Below are 17924 nucleotides of genomic sequence, written 5' to 3' on the forward strand. Positions count from 1 at the left end.
TCCCCGCCCCATCCCCAAAACCGCAAGCAAAAAAAAAACATCAAAATCCAGAAAACAAGCAAGCAAAAAACAGAAGAATTGATAAAAAACGAAAGGGCGACGAAGTACCTATCTGAACTCATCATCATCATCGGTACTATGGGGGTCCCTATCGATGACGGGCCTCAGGCTTGTGGGGCCCGTTTCCCTCTCTCTGCGCTCGAGCAGACTTCCGGGCGCAAAGATGCTCCTGGGGCCCACATCCACGAGCGGGCTGAGTTCGCCGTTCTTGGCCATCGCATCCCTCTGCGTTTTGATACCGTGCCCAGTCGCTGCCGTACCGGCGCTGTGGAAGTTCATCGCCAGGAGCCCCGTGCCCGTGAAGGGACTGTATTCTTCCTCTGAGCTGTAGACTAGCGGTTTCTTCTTCCCGCCGGTAGTGGGTCGCCGTGCGAGCGGGGAGGTGGTGGCGGAGGCGGGGATGGGCGGGATGTCGGAGCTGGTGGCTAGGGAGATCAAGCCGCCTTCGCGGTCGAGGGCAGTGTTGTCGCGTCGCCGGTGATGGGGGAGCGCTGTGGTGATTTCGTCGGCGCCGAAGCTGAGGAGCGTGCCGTGGTTGGCGGCTTCGCGGCTGCCGGCTGTGGAAGGTCGCTTGACGGTTCCCCGGCGCTGCAGCGCGGCGTTGGGTTCCGAGGTGTGAGAGTCGGAAGATTGCGGGCGATCCGTTGGTGGTGGCTTGCGCATTCCAGTCGTCTTGGAGCGGTGTAGGCCCTCCTTGGCTCTCTCCTCTTTGAAGGCCATCAAGGCCACTTTCCTCTTCTCTTCATATTCAGATCCCAGAAGACCACCGGGGGAGAACACCTCGCCCATCGGCAGTCCGGTCGGGATCACCGGAACTGATGGTGATCGGTCCCTTCTCGAGTGCTTCAAGGATTTACCGCGATGCAACGATTTGGAGCGTGCCATATCAGCCAATGGAGCAGGTGGTGCTGCCAGCTCCTCGGGAGAGATTAGAGGCTTCACGTGGTGTCGTCCGCGCTGGGGACTGGTCGGCGAGGCATCAGCGAAGGGATTGAGGCGTTCCTGGCCCGGAGACTGCACAGGCTCATCCTTGGAAGCGGTGATCCAATGGGCAATCCCCTTCTTCTCTGCGAGCAAGCGCGCCTTGAAATCCCGAACGATGGCATACCAACGAGCAAAGACGGACTTGTCATCTGTCGCAAAATAATACGCAAACACCGAGTTCTTGCTAAACAGACTCTGCTTGTGCTGCGATTTCAGCGCGAAACAGAACTTGGTGGGACACTTCAGCTGTTTGCTGGGTGCGAATGTCTCCGTGAACGCGTATACGTCAAAGTTGTCAAGGTTGATTGTCTGCAGGTAGTCCTTGTCGTATGGTCTGTCTTTTTTCAAGATCCTCAACTGGCTACCGCCAATACTGACGGAACGTTTCGACCATTTCTTGTCCGCAGTAACGTAATAGTAGAACATAGTCTCGTCGATGGTCGGCTCGGCCTTTGGGAAATCCTCAAGTGTGGCCATGGTCTCTCCCCACACGTTCTTTGCCAACCGCAGGTGCGGTGTAGTACCGGCGTCCCATGTGTTGACAACATCCGACACTTGCTCAAAGTAGCGAACCTGACGCTGGATGCCGAGGCTCGGCCACACTTCCATCAGACACCGCTGATGACCTGGCCGCACTTTCTGCAGAAGCGATCCGGCATCGGTGCTGTAGAGTATCGGGTGAGTGGTTGGGACGTGCGCTTCATGGTGGAGTTGGATTTTGAGATCGTAGGCCTGAAAACAATGGGAACGAGACACGCAAAGTCGTCAGCAATGGTTTTTTTCACCAGATGGTTGTGATTATATTGTGTGCTACGGTAGTAGCTGCAGTACCCAGGGGAAACTTTCTCTCCCTCTTCCACTTCTTTTCTGCCCACAACACCACCAACAACACCGCGAAAATATAGGATATCAAATCTCACCGTATCATCCAACGGTCTCTTCGGTTTCGAAGGCCGTCTCTTCTTCCCTTCCAACGCCGCAATAGCATCCTCCCTTGCCTTCTGCCTCTCTTCATCCTCCACGCTCTCGGCTAACCGAACCTCTGATCTCTCCGGCGACTTAACCAGCTTCCTGTACTGGTCCCGGTCGCGGTGCTGCGCAGGAGTCGACAGCGTCGCAGTCGGCGCCGTGTGATCTTTCGTGGACGTGTTCAGACGCAGTATCTGCCTGAACTTCGATCTGTGTCTCTGCAATTGCTGTGGCTGGTCGTCCACGTGATGATGTTCCGAGTGGTCGGCCCGTGGCGACGAAGTCACCGAATCGATAAGCAGCCTCGGAGGAGCCGCCGCCGACACTGTCGGTCGCGTCTTTCTTTGGGGGCTGGACGGGGCTGATTGGACTGGTGCCGCGGCGACGGCGGCGACGGCGGCAGCAGCGGTAGTGGCCGCCGGTTTCCGACGGACTGTCTTGTAGCGTGATGGGGGTGCGTGTCGGGACGTTTCGGTTTCCATCATTGCGGTTGCGGGTAGGGCTGGGCTGTTCTGGAACTGGTTGATATTGTCGGCTATAGTTTCGGTCGCGTGTGCGGTTTAACTGAATCGGAGTAATTCGACAGGTTGGTACTGTTACTATCGATGGCTGATGTGATATGGTTCAGCGGGGAGAGGGAGGGACGGTGGACGCAGGGAAAGTGAGATCGGGATGGTGTTCTGCTCGAGTGGTTTCGTCTTCGACGTAACTACGGGGCGTGTGGAGATGGTATGGTATCTAAATCTAATTGTGGGGGATGCAGGTCGGTTTAAGAACCTGGGAAGAGACGGGCTTGTGCCTTCGACAACAGGGGTGGCAGTGGTTAGTCGGATGTAGCGCGGTGGGCCGTGAGAGATGGCGGGACGGGGATGGAGGGGAGAGACGGGGGTGGGTGGGAAGGGGGGGCCTTCTCGCCTGCCGTGCACCGTTCGACGGGCTGTGGTCTTCCTCTCCATGGGAACGGACGGACGGCCACATGAATTCCGACACAACAACCGCAACCGGCAGAACGACACAGAGCCAACCAAACCATCACCATCACCACCGCCGCCGCCGTGGTGCAACATGGCCACCACCACCGTGAGAGCACCCGCGCGCGCAGGAGATGGCGAGATGCATCTGGGGGGATACGTATGCCCACGATGGAAGTGTACATATGGGGATACGTACGCCCGCGATTGCAGTCCGAATGGAATACCTCCATCTGCGTGCGCCCATTGAAGCAAAGCCAAGTCCAGAGCACGAATGGGTGCTCTAGAGTGACTTAGCATCAGACTAGTAATTCGTACACCGCCGGTGCGCATTCGGCCACTCTGCGGAGGCGGTTGGGGTTGGCAGGTATGTATCATCAGACACACCCGATGATCTAGCGGCTGTCAGCGGATCATGGTTCCCCACTGGATGTCATGGTGCATCGTGACATTCGACGATCTCTCGTCGGTGGCCAATCAACACGCAATACCCCCCGCCGTCTTCCAATGCATTATCCTCCTTGGTCTGGGCGACATAGTTGCAATCATCCCCATCCAGTCACGATGGCGCAGGTGTGCGTGCGAAACACGAGCAAGCAGGATGTTTGGACGCCTCACGGAGCATGAAACAATTGCCATCGAATAATTGCAGGAAAGAGAAGTAAAATAAGCATAAGCACACGATACGGTTACGATGCGATAGAGTAGAGAGGTGCCAGCCCACCCCATGTCCACCGCGTTTCGTGGGCCTGGCAGTTCCCAAAGTAGCCACCGGAGGATAACAGCCAATTGCGGCCCTCGTCGATAGTGTTGACCTGGCCTGTGGCTGTGCCTGCCAGCAGGGCTCTTCACCGTGGACAGACGCGAAGAAAGGAGATGCCTCGGAAGGGAAATTGGAGGCGTACAAGCGCCGTTTCAAGCCCGGGTACGCTTAGATGGATGTGCTTTCGTGCACGGCTCGAGGAGCCGTGCGAACCTACCGCGCCGTTGAATTGCATCGCGAAGGAAGCGTAGAGACGTAGGTAGAGCAGAGCAACGTATGATGCCGTAATATCTCACTCAAGAGGTGCTCCAATAGTGTAATATATCTGGCATCTTGGCCTCTGATATGAACAGAGATTCTGTACTGTTGCTTGTTTTACTTCCCGTTCAGGTAATAATCTGTGCGCCAACAGCAAAAAATGCCAGATCTGAGATATTGGCTACCTCGTAAGTGAGTGAATACAGTACTACTAGTAGTAGCAAGTAATACTCCAGAGCAAAGGTACAAAATGTCCAGTACTCCGTCAGTGGATCTATCTTGGTGCAAACGTACGGCCAGCCGAGTGAGTACGAGTAAACGGGACGCCTTCTACCAAAACCCCAGCGCAGGTGTCCAAAGACTTTCGCCACTTGAGTACATACATCAGCGGAGCCGGTAGAGTATCCATGGCAACCAGCACATCTCGTTGTCCTCTTTGTTCCTCGATGACGAAAGTAAAGTACAGGCGAAGCGTACTAGCACACACGAAAGGCTTCGGCTGCGTCGGATGCAGGGCTACCCAGATCAACGATGTCGGAAAAACATGGCCGGAGCTTACGGTACTCCTCCCACCCAGTGATGGGACCGATCGAATGGCTTGTCCGTCCGGCGGCGGTGGCAGACAACCTACTGTATGTATGACCCGCATCTGCGCAACGTGGTCGGCGAGCATGTCGTCATCCGGACCCACCAGCTTCTTGTGTGCGCCGTTGAGGTGGCGCAGGGCTTCTTTCTGTCGGCGCCGGTTGCGATCATGACGAGTGTGGGGAACTACCGATATAGAAAGTGACATACCCAATCGGATGCCAAGATTTGGCGCTGGAGCGCAGAATCGTCCTCAGGTCCGACCGATTCAACGGCAAAAACTAAATCAACGACTTGAGTTTCTGCACGCGGACAGAGCTGAATGCCGAATGCCTATATAACGTTTTTGTCAAAGTTGGTCGCCCGGAGATCTAGGCACGAGTTAAGGTTTGGCGGTGGAAGAGTCTCGACGGCCACGATGGACCATCGACGAGTCCATGGTTACGAGGCGGCGAACTCTGATGAGCGGGCCCGGCGAACTTTGATGAGCGGCGAACTTTGATGAGCGGCCAACATTGTTCGGCGGCCAACTTTGTTGGCCTCTCAGTCTTAAATAGAGGTCTTCACCGTAGACGATAGGTTCTTCTTCTGTATCGAATAGAAGATCATTATCTATATACCTGCCTATTTTCAACAGTTATAACTCTCTTCTCGGGCTCTGGGAGGATCGGACCGTGACAAAAACTGGTGTGAATGGTGTTGTCGAGACGTTCCGGTGCTTCTCGGACTGTCACTCTGGAACTCTACTTCATGCTGATCACGCCGCCAAGTTAGCGTGCACGCCAAGCCCTAGCTACCCCTTATAAACCACAGCTGTCCTTTCAACTCCCCTTTCCGCCCCTCCTCCTCCCTACCTTACATACCCCACCCAGCACTTTCCCCCTGACTTCCCCCACCCCCCTCCCCCCCAATATACCCAACGCAAACTATGTTTCGTTTCCCCGTCTCTTCCTTGCGGTACTTATACCTCACTATCGTGCCATCTTTTTGGCCCTGCTCATCCCTGCGCTGCGCTGTCCAGATTGGTCGTGAAAGCTAAGCTTTGAGGTTCACTGCTGACGCCACGACAGTAGGCTTCCAGGAAAGAACATATAGTTTCCTTGGTTATCCTCATCCGCGCCGATCGAGATGAGATTCGCTTCCCGAACGGTTTCTTTCGAGTAGGACATCGGCCAATGTCCTCGGAATCGAAACGTCGGGTCGACACTCTGAGCGATACTTAAAGCGATATGATAACAACAAAACAAGAGTCGGCTAGAGATTTATCTCCGCCGGACTAGATTTTGAATGTTAAGCTATGCTGCAAAGTATGTGGATGTCGCACCTGTCCGTCCTGTAAAGGATAGATGGGATTGTTGAACCGAATCTTCTTTTAAGAAGAGTTTTCGGATGGACCAGCCAGCTCGGCCTATAGAGCTTTGAAAAAAAAAAGAAGGGTGGTTCCGCAACGGTCGAGCGTTCCGGCTGTTCGAATACCCGCAAAAACCGGATCGATGTCCTCGGAGGTGTGGTCTCGTCGTCACTTCGGCGTTTGATCACCTCCACAGTCACTGGCAAGCCAAGCTAGCCAGCAGACCCCATCACCACACACCAGCAGAAGGAATTGTCCGAATGCTAAATCATGCCGCGAGGAGAATCACCGCTACGACGCCCTCCGGCCCGACGGTACGCACCTTTGATTCTGTCTCCTGTCCAATGTTGCGCTCTTACTAACTCGCAAACCCATCAATTTAGTATGAATGAGATACCCGTGCCAAGTCTACCTGTTTTATGTGTGGGCGAAAACACTGAACGGAGAGATGACTTGTCATTTGGGGTATGAACAATCGTATGTGGGCATAAGTGCTGAGAATCAGCCGGCATGTTTGAATGGTAGGTGTCATCATTTTCTTGAATCTCTGACCGATCTTGCTTTTATTTGCTTTCCCTTTGATTTCGATTGTTCCCTGTGCTTGCTTTACTCGTTCCACACAGTGTCGGCGTTGGTCTGGGAGGTTGTTGCTGTGGGAGGAGGAGGAGGAGGAGGAGGTGGTGGTGGTGGTGGAGAATGAAACTTGCGGCGAGAAGAATTTGGGAGGGAGATAGCCGTATAATTGTACCAATACGACATGGCTATTTGGTTCTGCCATTGATGAAAACATGATCCGCGAATGTGAATAAAATCTTCAACCGCGCCCTGCCAAGAAAAGTTGCCGTTCATGTGTAATGAGAGCAGACAAGTGGGCTACTCGATGAGATCAGATAAGATTTAGCGAAGAGCATATGTTTATCGCCTAGGTATTACGCCGAACTCTTTTCCAAAAAACTGCACGAGCAGAGTACCGTTTGCAGCACCCGATAACCCAAATAAACCCGTCTCCACCGTCACAATTCCCCATCACCACCGTCACCCATCCGCCACCACCACCACTGTCCCCCCTCTCTCTACGAAAAGATGTTTCGTCAAAGCATCCGCCGCTTCGCCACTGCAGCGGAGAGCGCCTCTCCATACGGCATTAAGGTCGGCAAGGTGCAAGGAAAGGTTAATGGCTTCGTCGGCGGTACGTTTTCTCCGCCCCGAGCAGCCAAACTTTACTGACGATAGTAAACCATAATAGCCATTGGAAACACGCCCCTCATCCGGCTCAACAAACTCTCGGACGAGACCGGTTGCGAAATCCTCGGAAAGGCCGAATTTATGAATCCCGGAGGCTCTGTGAAAGGTGCGTAGATAATTCTAACCCCACCCCCGCTGCTGCAGCGCTACCCCACCTCCCCCGCCACCACCTTCGCGACTAACAGAAAGAACAACCACAGACCGGGCCGCGCTCTACGTAATCAAAGACGCCGAGGAGCGCGGGCTGATCCAGCCTGGCGGGACGATCATCGAAGGCACAGCGGGCAACACGGGCATCGGACTGGCGCACGTGTGCCGCGCCAAGGGCTACAAGTGTGTGATATACATGCCGGACTCGCAGTCGCAGGGGAAGATCGACCTGCTGCGGCTGCTGGGCGCTGAGGTCTTCCCCGTGCCTGCCGTCGCGTACGATAACCCCGAGAACTACAACCACCAGGCGAAGCGCCACGCCGAGCGCATGGAAAACGCCGTCTGGACAAACCAGTTCGATAACACCGCAAACCGCAGGGCGCACATCGAAACCACCGGCCCGGAGATGTGGGCGCAGACCGGCGGGAAGCTCGATGCGTTCACGTGTGCCACTGGCACGGGCGGGACGCTGGCGGGTGTGACGCGGTATCTGAAGGAGGTGTCAGACGGGCAGACGGAGTGCTGGCTTGCGGACCCGCCGGGGTCGGTGCTGTTCTCGTACATCCAGAGCGGCGGGAAGCTCAGCGAGCGCAGCGGCGGCAGCATCACCGAGGGAATCGGCCAGGGCCGCGTCACCGACAACCTCAAGCAGGAGATCAATCTCATCACGGATGCGCTGAGCATCCCCGACGAGGAGTCGATCAAGATGGTCTACCGCCTGCTCGACGAGGAGGGTCTCTACATGGGCGCCTCCACCGCGCTGAACGTCGTCGCTGCGTACCAGCTCGCTCAGAAGATCGGCCCCGGAAAGACTGTGGCTACTATTCTCTGCGATGGCGCGTACAGATATGCAGACCGCTTGTTCAGCAAGAAGTGGCTCAGGGAGAAGGGGCTGGATAAAGCCATTCCGTCGCATCTCGAGAAGTACGCTGTTCTGGACTAGAGAGTGGGTAGATCCGTGGGAGGGCTGGCTGGCTGTATATACCTGTATTACGGTTGCGTTGTGTTGCGTTGTGCTGTGTTGTGGTAATTTGTCTTTTTCAGTTCCAGTTCTCATTACCTACCTACCCACCTTTCTTTCTTCCTCATCTGTTCCTTTTGTTGTTTCTAAATCCCCCCCACTCATGGCGTTTTTTTCTTCTCTCCCTTTCTTTCTTTTATGTTTTTTTTCATGGTTGGTCCGTTGAGACGGTGTCGATTGATGGTTGATGGTTGATGGTTGATGGTTGGATGGTTGGATGGTTGATGGTGGGATGTGTATGTACCATGGTGGGGCCGAGAGATCCCGGGTTAAACGAATGAAGCAGTGTTGGTTAGAGACCGATGCACCGTGTGTGCGTGTGTGTGTGTGCTTGCGTGCGCATGAAATGAACGGGGCAGACATTAACCCGCCGTCGCGATTGAAGATCGTCCCTTGGAATAGAACAAGGTAGGTACATAGCGGTGCCGCCTTCGTCCCGATGAAAGTGCTCCCAAATTCCCAAATTCCAAATCAAAAACACAGATGAGCTCCACCATGGTCCATCAATGATCAGTGGAAGTTGGAGTTCGCTACCTACCTATACATAGGCTATTAGGTATCCAGACCTGGCAGACCGCGGTATGTAGAATAATTGCATGTATGTACGAACCAATACCTACCGGTAGGTATGTGCTTGCTTTGTGTGGAGAATGTGAGACCGTAAGATACCTACTGTACTAGAGCAGAGCAGAGCAGAGTGTTTGGTCGTTCATACGGTGGTAGGTAGCTTCGGTAGATAGGTTAGGTAGGTACTTAATCACTCGCCGCCACCACCACCATCGGTAGGGACCAGTAACTCGACCGGTAGTTACTATGTAGTTAGTCCGGGTCGCCGAATGTCTGTCCGGGACATCCATGTCCGAGATTTCGCAGTCCGGTCCGGTCCGGCAGCGGGACGATTCGGCGAGGTCATGGTATCACTAACCAGTGTTCTCCATAGTCCAGTCCAGTCCAGTCCAGTCGGTCCGGACCCTGGACGGGACTAGACTACATACATTCAGTCCGTCCAGAGGTGTCTGTCGGACGAACCAGTCCACCAGTAAGGTCGGATGGGGCGGGGTAAGTGCCGAAAAGAGTGGCACTTTGTTTCACCATCGGACTGCAATCGACTGCAGTCCAACCCGGACCAACAAATTGGCGGACGGGACGAACTAGGTACTTTCATCCCGTCCTCAAACAGGCACGGACGGACGGGACTGGATCAAGCTTGGCAATCCGTCTCGTCCTGACTGCAGTCTGGACCGGACTACCTATGGAGAACACGTCACCAACCGGCTTTCAAGATCCACAGCTACCTAGTCCGAGATGTAGCATCAGCCTGCCTGCACTGCACCGAACCGACGGAGCCGTGCGGCGGTGGGCGGGACGGGAGTAGCAACCCTGCAGTGGACACGGCACCGATCCCACGAGCGTACATAGGCAGAGTACATGCTACCCGAGCGCTGAAACCACAGCGGCCCACGCCCGTTGGCCGCCCACCCGCCCGCCCCGTCGCAGACAGTGCTCCACCCCGCTCCCGTCCACCGTCTCCGTCCACCGTCCACCGACCACCGTCCACCATCCACCGTCCACCGTCCACCGACTACCGACCCTCATTTTTTTTGTTTTTTTGTTTTTGAGTACTCATTATCACCTACCTAGTAACATAGTACATACTTCCTACGACCTATCCAGATCTTCGCAATATCCGCCCATACCGGTATATGGTGAGTACACACTCCATTTCTCCATAGCTGTCCAGACTCCAACCCGACTTTCGTCGAGCGGCCCGATGTACCTAGCTTCCCCTGGGTATGATGGGTACCGTCACGTCACGTGCCCGCCCGAGTGCTCGCCCGAGTGACCGAACCACCGAACCCCCGCCCATGACCCGCATCCCCGTATCCCCGAACCACCACCCATGACCCACATGACCCACATCCCCGAACCACCGCCCATGACCCGCATCCGCGATCCCAGCCCATCCGCGATCCCGGCCCATCCCGGCGCGTCCCGGCCCCCATCGTTCAGCCCCCCCAACCCCGCTGTGCAAACAGAACAGAACGTCAAATCTACATAGAGTACATGCGCGATAAAATCCCGGCGAAACCTAACATACCTAACATATGTAGACAGATGCACACCGCCTCCCTCCCCGAGTTTCTTATCCTATCCTTATCAGCCAGCCCCCCTCCCCTCCGCTTCAGGGCCCTGCATATGAAGTTCGCTCGCTCGTTTGGGGAAGCGGAGCGGGAATCGGGATGCGAGCCGCCACCACCACCCAGCACCCAGCACGCACCACCCGTCACTGCCGTCATGTCAGACCTAGAGTATTCATGTCATAGGATAAGGAAAAAAAGCCACCGAAAAAAAAAACGATTTTGAGCAAAATTCGCGCGCTTCACACTCGAAAGAGAAAAAAGGAGGTGCAGAAAGAAAAAAAGTTCGAATTCGCCACTGATATCGTTCGTTCCTCCACCTCATCCCCATCCCATTCCATCCATCCAGTCCATCCAGCCATCCATCCAGCCATCCCAAAGATTCCATCTGCCCCTAGATCCATCGAATTTCCCGAAGGCCGAAGCCACCCATCCCACCCCATCCCATCCCATCGATATCTCCATCCCATATACACCCCCACCCTACCTCGTCATGATACAAACGGGCACAAATCCGAAACAAACGTAGCAAGCAAAAGTACTGTCGAAGCACAATGCAGGCAGGGCATAAACGCGGCAAAAAAACAAAAAGCGACAACAGAAAAAACAAATCAACACACACAGAAGCGCACCCAGTCAGGATCAACATAGCCAAAAGTTACAAAGCTCATCCAGTAGACGGTCAGCAAGCAGATGCAACCAGGGAAGGAGAAAAAAGAACCGAACAGAATGAGAGAAGCTACAGAAAAAAGAATCCCCTCTATCACATACGAAAAAGTTATCTGCCGAAACTCAAGAGAAAAATGCCCATCCATATCTCATGTCGAAAACCACCCCCCATCTATCCATTGGAGAGAAAGGAAAAAAGAAAAGGTAAAAAAATAGCCTCATTGCGTCATTGCGTCATTGAATAGCTCGAACTGTGAGCGCCGGATATTTTAGGCACAAAGCTTATGCAGGTACCGCGCCGTTGAGAACGTGGGTGCCGGTCGTCTTGGGTTGCCGAAGGGTCAAGGGGAAGGGGTAGTCATCGGTGTCCTCCTCCTCACTAATTGTACGTCAGTGCATGAAATCAATAAGGAATGTCGTGGGTTACGAACGGCAATCTCCAGCCAACGTAATCGTCCGTGTCCAAGTTCTCCATACCCTCCTGCAATGACGGGAAGTCACCAGGAGTCATCATACCGGTGCGGTCCCGAGGGGAGCCGGGCACCGACAACGGACGGGCAACCTTCTGCTCGGTACCGTCGAAGAATGGGAAGGGCTCCTCGTTCTCGAACGCGGCCGGGTAGGCTAGTGAGGCGTTAGCTTCCGATGCAATCATCCAGACCGTCGTTGGATATGCTTACCTCTCCTCAGAGCCAGCTGTCTGGCCTTGACGTACTCCATTCCCATGCGCTTCCAGTCCAGGAGATCACTGAGTCTCTCAGTGCGGTTACGCTGGTTGATACGCTGCCGTCTGCTCTTCTGGGCAAAGTCGAACATGTAGTCGGCAAGCTGGTTGACACTATCATCCACACCCTTACTGCGGCGGTCCACAATGTAGATACCGTAGTCGGACGCGTTCTCGATCAGCTCCTCCATGTAGCAACCGAAGCCGGAAAGGTTGGTCGTGATGGACGGGACACCCATGACGGTGCACTCGGCGGGGGTGTAACCCTGAAGATTGTTAGCCAGACTCATCCATGAAAGCACGAGACCGAACGACTCACCCAAGGTTCGTAGTACGAGGGGAAGACACCCAAGTGGGTACCGCGAACGAAATCATCGTAGTCGAGGGGAAGCACGGGGTTGGCCGAGTTCAAGAACTCGGGGTGGAAGATGACCTTGACACGGTCCGATGGGTGGTTGAAAAGCTGCACCCGTCGGATCTGGTTCAGGATGGGATCCGTCAGGTCGTCGGCCATGTTGTGCGTAACCACGGGGGGCAGTGCGTTCCTCTTGAGGGCAAAGATTCTGCGCTTAAGCATGATCTTCTCCTGGTTGCTCACGAGCTCCTTATCGGTCGGGAGGTCCTCTCCGTCGTGCCACCTCAGTGCGCGCTCAAACAGACGCTTTCCGACACCCTGCTCAACAACTCCAACCGCATCTCTCAGCGCCTTGATGACCGCCTGTCCCTTCAAAGCCTCAACGGTCAAGGAGTGGGTCTGGGCGGGCATGATAATGAACGCCACAACTGTGGTCTTGCTTCCAGACGTCTTGAGACGGTGGTTCAGACGTGCAAGCGACTCGACGAACATGTCGACACCCTTATTCCGGTACTCGTAACGACCCGCAGTGAAGAAGTAGAGGGTGTCCTCCAAAGCAAAGTCGTTGTGGCCGTAGAAGTGCCCCCGCGCGAAATCGTGGATCTTCTCCTTCGCCTGGGCGTGGAGGTTCTGGAACTCGTGCATCGCCGAGAACTTGACAACGTTCAATCCGTTGGGCAGAACACCGTCGGGCTTGCGCTTTAGCAGATGCTCGGCCTCGTAAGCGGTGATGTGAGAGACGGTGGTGAAGACATCGCAAGAATGCGTGGCGGCACGCTCGATGCAGTAACGGTGGTAAATTCCACGCTTGCCAGCTTCGGCATCCACGTCGAAATACTGGAGGTTATTGTAGAAATCGACGGATCCTGCGCACAGGTAACGTCCGAGAAGCGTGGCGTGGGTGGTGAAGATGGTTGTGACGTCGATACGGCGCTTGCGGCAAAGCGGAAGAGCTACACCTGCGAGCCACTCGTGGAAATGCGCGATGACGGCCTTCTCGGTTTCTTGGCTGACGAACTAATCACGACGGACCAGTCAATCCCCGCCCCCACTTTTTTCCGGAGAATCCCCGTCCGGGGAAGAAAGAAAAAAAAAAAGCGGCTCACCTCCCCCAAGAACCAAGCGACCAGGTATCCGAACACAACGGCCTCGTTAGTCTCATCATCGCCGGGAGGGCAAGGAATCATGGCAGCGCTCCATAGATCTCCCTTCCACTCATCCAAGTGCTTGTAACCGGTCTTGGTGTCGAACAGGAGCACCCTCGGGGCACCCTCGATAAGCCAGCGTCCGTACACGTAAGTGATACCGCGCTCGGCCATGGAGGCGAGCGTCTTCTTGAGCGCCTCATCCTGAGGTTCGAGTTGTTCGACTTCCACCGCGGCCTGCCCAAGTAGATCGTAATCCGAGATTAGTGGTGTACTCGGAGGAAGAAGGGGATGCGCCAACGGATGAAAGTACGACTGAGAGGGATGGGGATGGATATAAGGTGGCGGGGGAGCCGGAGGAGGAGGAAATTGTGAGGGGAAAGGGGACATAGGACGAGAGGGGAGTTGATGAGCACGCACCGAATGGCGGTTCAGAGGACCAATGAGGCAGTACCGCTCGCCATACTCGGCAGTTGTGATGGCAGCTTTGGACTTGATAACCGAGTAGATACCACCGACTGCATGTCGCACACGATCCAGTCAGCAGCTGTTCCAGAGCCATCACCAAGAACCAATCAACGGGGTGGAATGGTATTGGAGATGCGCACCTCGGTTGGCGACCTCAGTTGAGATCTCGAAGAGGAGATGGTTCTTGACGTCTCGTGATCCGGAAGCCATTGTGATTTTATTTATTTTCGTAGCGTGCTCAATCGACACTCAACCCTTCTGTGGGAGGAGGGAGTAGGAAGATCTGGAACAGCGGACGGGGTATCAGCAGCTGTGATACTTAAGTAGGTTTCCGGATTCTTAAAGCAGTGGGCAGATGTCAACGACGCAATGGGGGGAAGCCGATGCGGTGCAACGGACGAGGCACTGAGGGGGGTGTGCGGGGGGTGGGGGGGGTATGTGCGGGGGGGTGGGTAACGGGTGGATTGAGTTGCAATGACGAAAGCGGCGAAAGTTGCGGAGGCGCACCTGGAACTGGGGATGGGGATGGGAGGGTGAGGTTGTGAGACACGAGAAGTGCGTGCAGTTTTTCACAGCGAATGCGGTAAACTTGGATCGCAGATATTGGGGGGGGGGGAGGGGGGGTCTGAAGGAAAAGCCGTGCAGATGGGGAGGTTATATACGTTGTGGGAGTGGAGAGAGTGTGTAGGGTTGTATTCTTGAGGTGGGGTTCAAGAAGGTGGTGGGACGAACGGATGGATTGGTGGAGGTGGTGAAGATGATGGTGGTAGTGGTGGTGGGCGTATGGAGCTGCTTTTGTTTCCCGCTGGAGGAGAAGGAGCTGGAGCTACTGGGCAAAGGGGTGCAATTGCGCAGTGGAGGTGGGGAGGAGGGAGGAGAAGCAGGAATAATGTACTGCGCCGTGAAGCTGGGCAACGTGGAGGGGTAGGGGGGGTGAGGTGTGTGTGTGGGGGGGTGGTGGGTGAGGGGCAGGAGGGGGAGGGTGAGGGGCAGGAATCAAGATGCCGGCAAAAGAGGATGAAGGCAGGCGCGAGTTCGAGGAGGAGGCCGGCCGCATGAACGCCAATAACTGTTACCGGAATCCCTCCCCTGCTATTGCTTCTTCCATCTTCCCTTCGCTTCAGTCCGGCGGCCAGGGGGGGTAATGCCTGCTAGCAGCAGTGTCGTCGTTGAGTACTTTCTACATCACCTAACCGTCTGCATAGAGTGGTGGCCACGGCGGCGGCGGAGGAGGGGGACGAGGACGACAGATTGGTGGTGGTGGTGGTACTGGCGGTACTTGTGTTGGTGGCGGTGGTGCTGGTAGTACTGGTAGTACCAAGTAGTAGTGGTGGTAGTGGTGGTGAACTGGTGGAGATGGAGGAGGTGGTGGTGGTGCGCGAGAAATGTGAAAGCGGTGTAACAATGAAGTCAGTAGTGAGTTTCGTTTTGTTTAGTGCGAGTTCGGTGAGAGAGGCAAGTCGGCCAGCCCACCAGCCAGCCAGAGCCAGAGCCATCCAGCCAGCCCAGAAATCTGACCGGCCAGCCCAGCTATGGCCCAGTCGGCCAAACAGCTTTGGTCTGAGAACAAAAAAAAACAGCCACCACATCGACGGACGATATTGCCATCTGAAGGCGGGCCGTAATGTGCTCTACTCTAACCCGTGAGGTGTCTGCGTGTCTGCGTGCGTGCGTTCGCTCGTGCGGTCATGTAGCGTGGAAGTACCTAACTTACATACTCTGCGTACTTAATCCCATTTGATTGTCTATCTATTTATCTACGTGCACCCGCATCATGCTCCATCATCAATTCACTTCAATCAAACTATCGATGTGCTTGCAATGAGTGAAGAGTGAAGTGGTGCATGCCGATAGAATCTTCCATACTCTACACCCAGCAGCCAACCCCCCTCTTCGACAACGAGGACATGTGTGTGGGCCAGCTCGACCGAAGCCGCACGCGCGCTTCCCCTCAGTTCATCGCTGCGATGAGTTGAGTGAATACCGATTCACTCTAGAGCTGGTGCGGACTGAGCTAGGTATTCGGTGCGATGCCGGTTAGTTAGCTGGATGCACTAGGAGCCCAGGAGGCGGCGGTGGCGGTTTGTGAGCGTACTCATCTACATACGGAACGAAGTTATGGTCGGAGGAGTGGCGGTGGTGTGGTATGGCGATGGCAGTATCCAAGGCGGTGATGCCGATGGGCAGTGGTACTATTGAGTGGATGACCGGTGTGTGGTGTGGTGTTGATGTTGGTGTTTGTATTTGTGGTGGTGTTGATGTTGGTGGTGGTGGTGGTGGGGTTGATGGTAGTGGTGATGATGTTGGTGGTGGCCATGCGATGGTGTGTGGTAGGCGACAATCCCGATTCCAGGTTCGCGCAAAGCAAAGAAAAGAAAAGAAAAGAAAAAAAGCATCGCACGCACGCAGTAGAATCAGCAAAACAAAATAAGACTTCTATGTACCGGTATCGAAACGGCTTCGTTCCATCCATCCATCGCAGGCAGGCCATGTTACCGGTACCGTATCATACTCTGAAGCTAAAGCAGCCCCGAAAGAAGAAATTAAACCATCATCATTCCGCCCGTCTTTCCTTTGTCCGTCCGCGATGGCCTGCAGCGGTCCCGCGAGCACATCGCTTGAGCCTCCGTCCAACTGCTCTTGCTTCCCACCCCAAGCACGTAACTACTACCTGGAGTATGGTAGCTGATCCAATAATGCTGCCGACAGTTTTGTGGCTGGTGACGGTGGCGTAGTTCGCGGCATAGCTGGATGAGCTACTATTACTACAGGTAGTACTCACCCACGGAGCGACAGTTACGGGAGTGGCACACCTGGAGCACATCGCAACTTACAGCTACCTCCTACCTTTACCTACACCTTCACACCTCTGCAAGATGCTTCAGCCAAGCGATGATGACATCATGTTTCATTAGACAAAGAGTCTCGAGCTGCGATGAAGATGATGATGATGCTGGAACACGAATAGTACTTCGAGCACGGTATGTATCACAAGAAGAAGAAAGCAGAGGAAGAAAAAGAAAAGAAAAAAAAAGAAAGAGAAAAAAAAGGAAGGAGGGAAAAAAAGAAGAAACTGCGATGGGACCGCATGAAGGAGGCACGAGAAGGAAGGAAGCGCGCGGGCGGGCATTCGATTCTGCAAACTTCGACTCGAATCTCTCCTCTCCTCTTCTCCGACTCCATCGAACAGTATCAATATCGTCAATCGCCTCATCATCCCTAATCGCGACGGTTCTTAGTGGCCGGCAGCCCGTGAGGAGCGTGAGTTGTTTCGTTCCCCCCTCACACCTCACACCTCACCTCTCTCGATTGATTGCCTTGCCTTCCCTCATCTCGTCGCCAGCACATAGCTACATCTTCTCACTTTACCTTACCTTACCTTACATGCAATGAAGGAAGTGTGAGCACTCACAGAAAAGCGGAAAAAATTCTTTTCGATGCCGCCAGAAGAGCTGGGCTGAGTTTTTGAGGGAGATAGCAGATAGTACGGTAACTGCTGGGGCTGCTAGACTTGAAGCAGGTTACGCACGGAATTGATAAACGTTGTGTTTTGTCATGGGATCGGAAGCGGGCGCTCTCTGCTCTGCTCTGCTTGCTCTGGTTCTGGTTCTGGTGTGGTTGCGCGGCAGCGGGGCTGGTCGTTCGCTCGCTCGTTCGTTTTTGATTGACGAGCGAAAAACAAACTGTGGGGTAACTTAGGACGGTATGTAGCAGGCCGGCCAGCCAGCCAGCCAGCCAGCCAGCCAGACCGGCCATGCCAGCGACAACTCCTCAGTTCTCCCCCCGTCCCCCCGTTCGCTCGTTTCTCCGTTCGCTCGTCGCTCGTCGCTCGCTGGTTCGTCGACCCCGCACACCCACCACCACCTCCCCTCCACCTCGACCACCACTAGCACCCACCTTAGGACTCCTCTGCTCTCCATAGTCTCCATAGATGCATGCTCTATGTACTCTACTCTAACTGCTCTGCTCCACCCTACTCTACTCTAACTCCTGCTAACCAAGTAACCACCATCCACCACCCACCAACCCCAGCCCGTGCCCAGCCCGTGGTAGTCGATGGCCCTGGAT

At 54.9% G+C, this 17924-nt stretch overlaps 3 protein-coding genes across 3 annotated transcripts; 1 reads left to right on the forward strand and 2 right to left on the reverse strand.

The window, feature by feature from the left end:
* Nucleotide 1: 1 nt before the first annotated feature.
* On the reverse strand, nt 2–2495 carry BZA05DRAFT_371661 (uncharacterized protein; the record flags this gene model as incomplete). The annotated part of the gene is made up of 3 exons (XM_051481686.1): nt 2–1776; nt 1965–2240; nt 2301–2495. The coding sequence occupies 3 exons, from the start codon at nt 2493–2495 to the stop codon at nt 109–111; spliced, it is 2139 nt and encodes a 712-aa protein (XP_051340854.1). The 3' UTR covers nt 2–108.
* A 4342-nt stretch (nt 2496–6837) lies between these two features.
* BZA05DRAFT_393956 (tryptophan synthase beta subunit-like PLP-dependent enzyme) lies at nt 6838–8656 on the forward strand. Its single transcript, XM_051483284.1, has 3 exons — nt 6838–7130; nt 7188–7292; nt 7387–8656. The coding sequence occupies exons 1-3, from the start codon at nt 7025–7027 to the stop codon at nt 8277–8279; spliced, it is 1104 nt and encodes a 367-aa protein (XP_051340855.1). The 5' UTR covers nt 6838–7024; the 3' UTR covers nt 8280–8656.
* A 2790-nt stretch (nt 8657–11446) lies between these two features.
* Nucleotides 11447–14066, reverse strand: BZA05DRAFT_335290 (glycogen synthase; the record flags this gene model as incomplete). Its single annotated transcript, XM_051480757.1, has 7 exons — nt 11447–11543; nt 11596–11788; nt 11845–12154; nt 12208–13260; nt 13350–13625; nt 13809–13906; nt 13997–14066. 7 exons carry the CDS (start codon nt 14064–14066, stop codon nt 11447–11449), a joined length of 2097 nt encoding a protein of 698 aa, XP_051340856.1.
* Nucleotides 14067–17924: the final 3858 nt, after the last annotated feature.

Source organism: Tricharina praecox (genome assembly GCF_024521635.1).
Source record: "Tricharina praecox strain CBS 144465 chromosome Unknown BZA05scaffold_8, whole genome shotgun sequence".
Taxonomy (NCBI): Eukaryota; Fungi; Ascomycota; class Pezizomycetes; order Pezizales; family Pyronemataceae; genus Tricharina; species Tricharina praecox.

Bases quoted from the DNA above. Each gene is read 5' to 3' on its own strand.
- BZA05DRAFT_393956 (XM_051483284.1), top strand. From the start codon at position 7,025: ATGTTTCGTCAAAGCATCCGCCGCTTCGCCACTGCAGCGGAGAGCGCC. The intron at 7,131-7,187 runs GTACGTTTTCTC...AAACCATAATAG, and splicing joins GGTTAATGGCTTCGTCGGCG to CCATTGGAAACACGCCCCTC. The intron at 7,293-7,386 runs GTGCGTAGATAA...GAACAACCACAG, and splicing joins TCCCGGAGGCTCTGTGAAAG to ACCGGGCCGCGCTCTACGTA.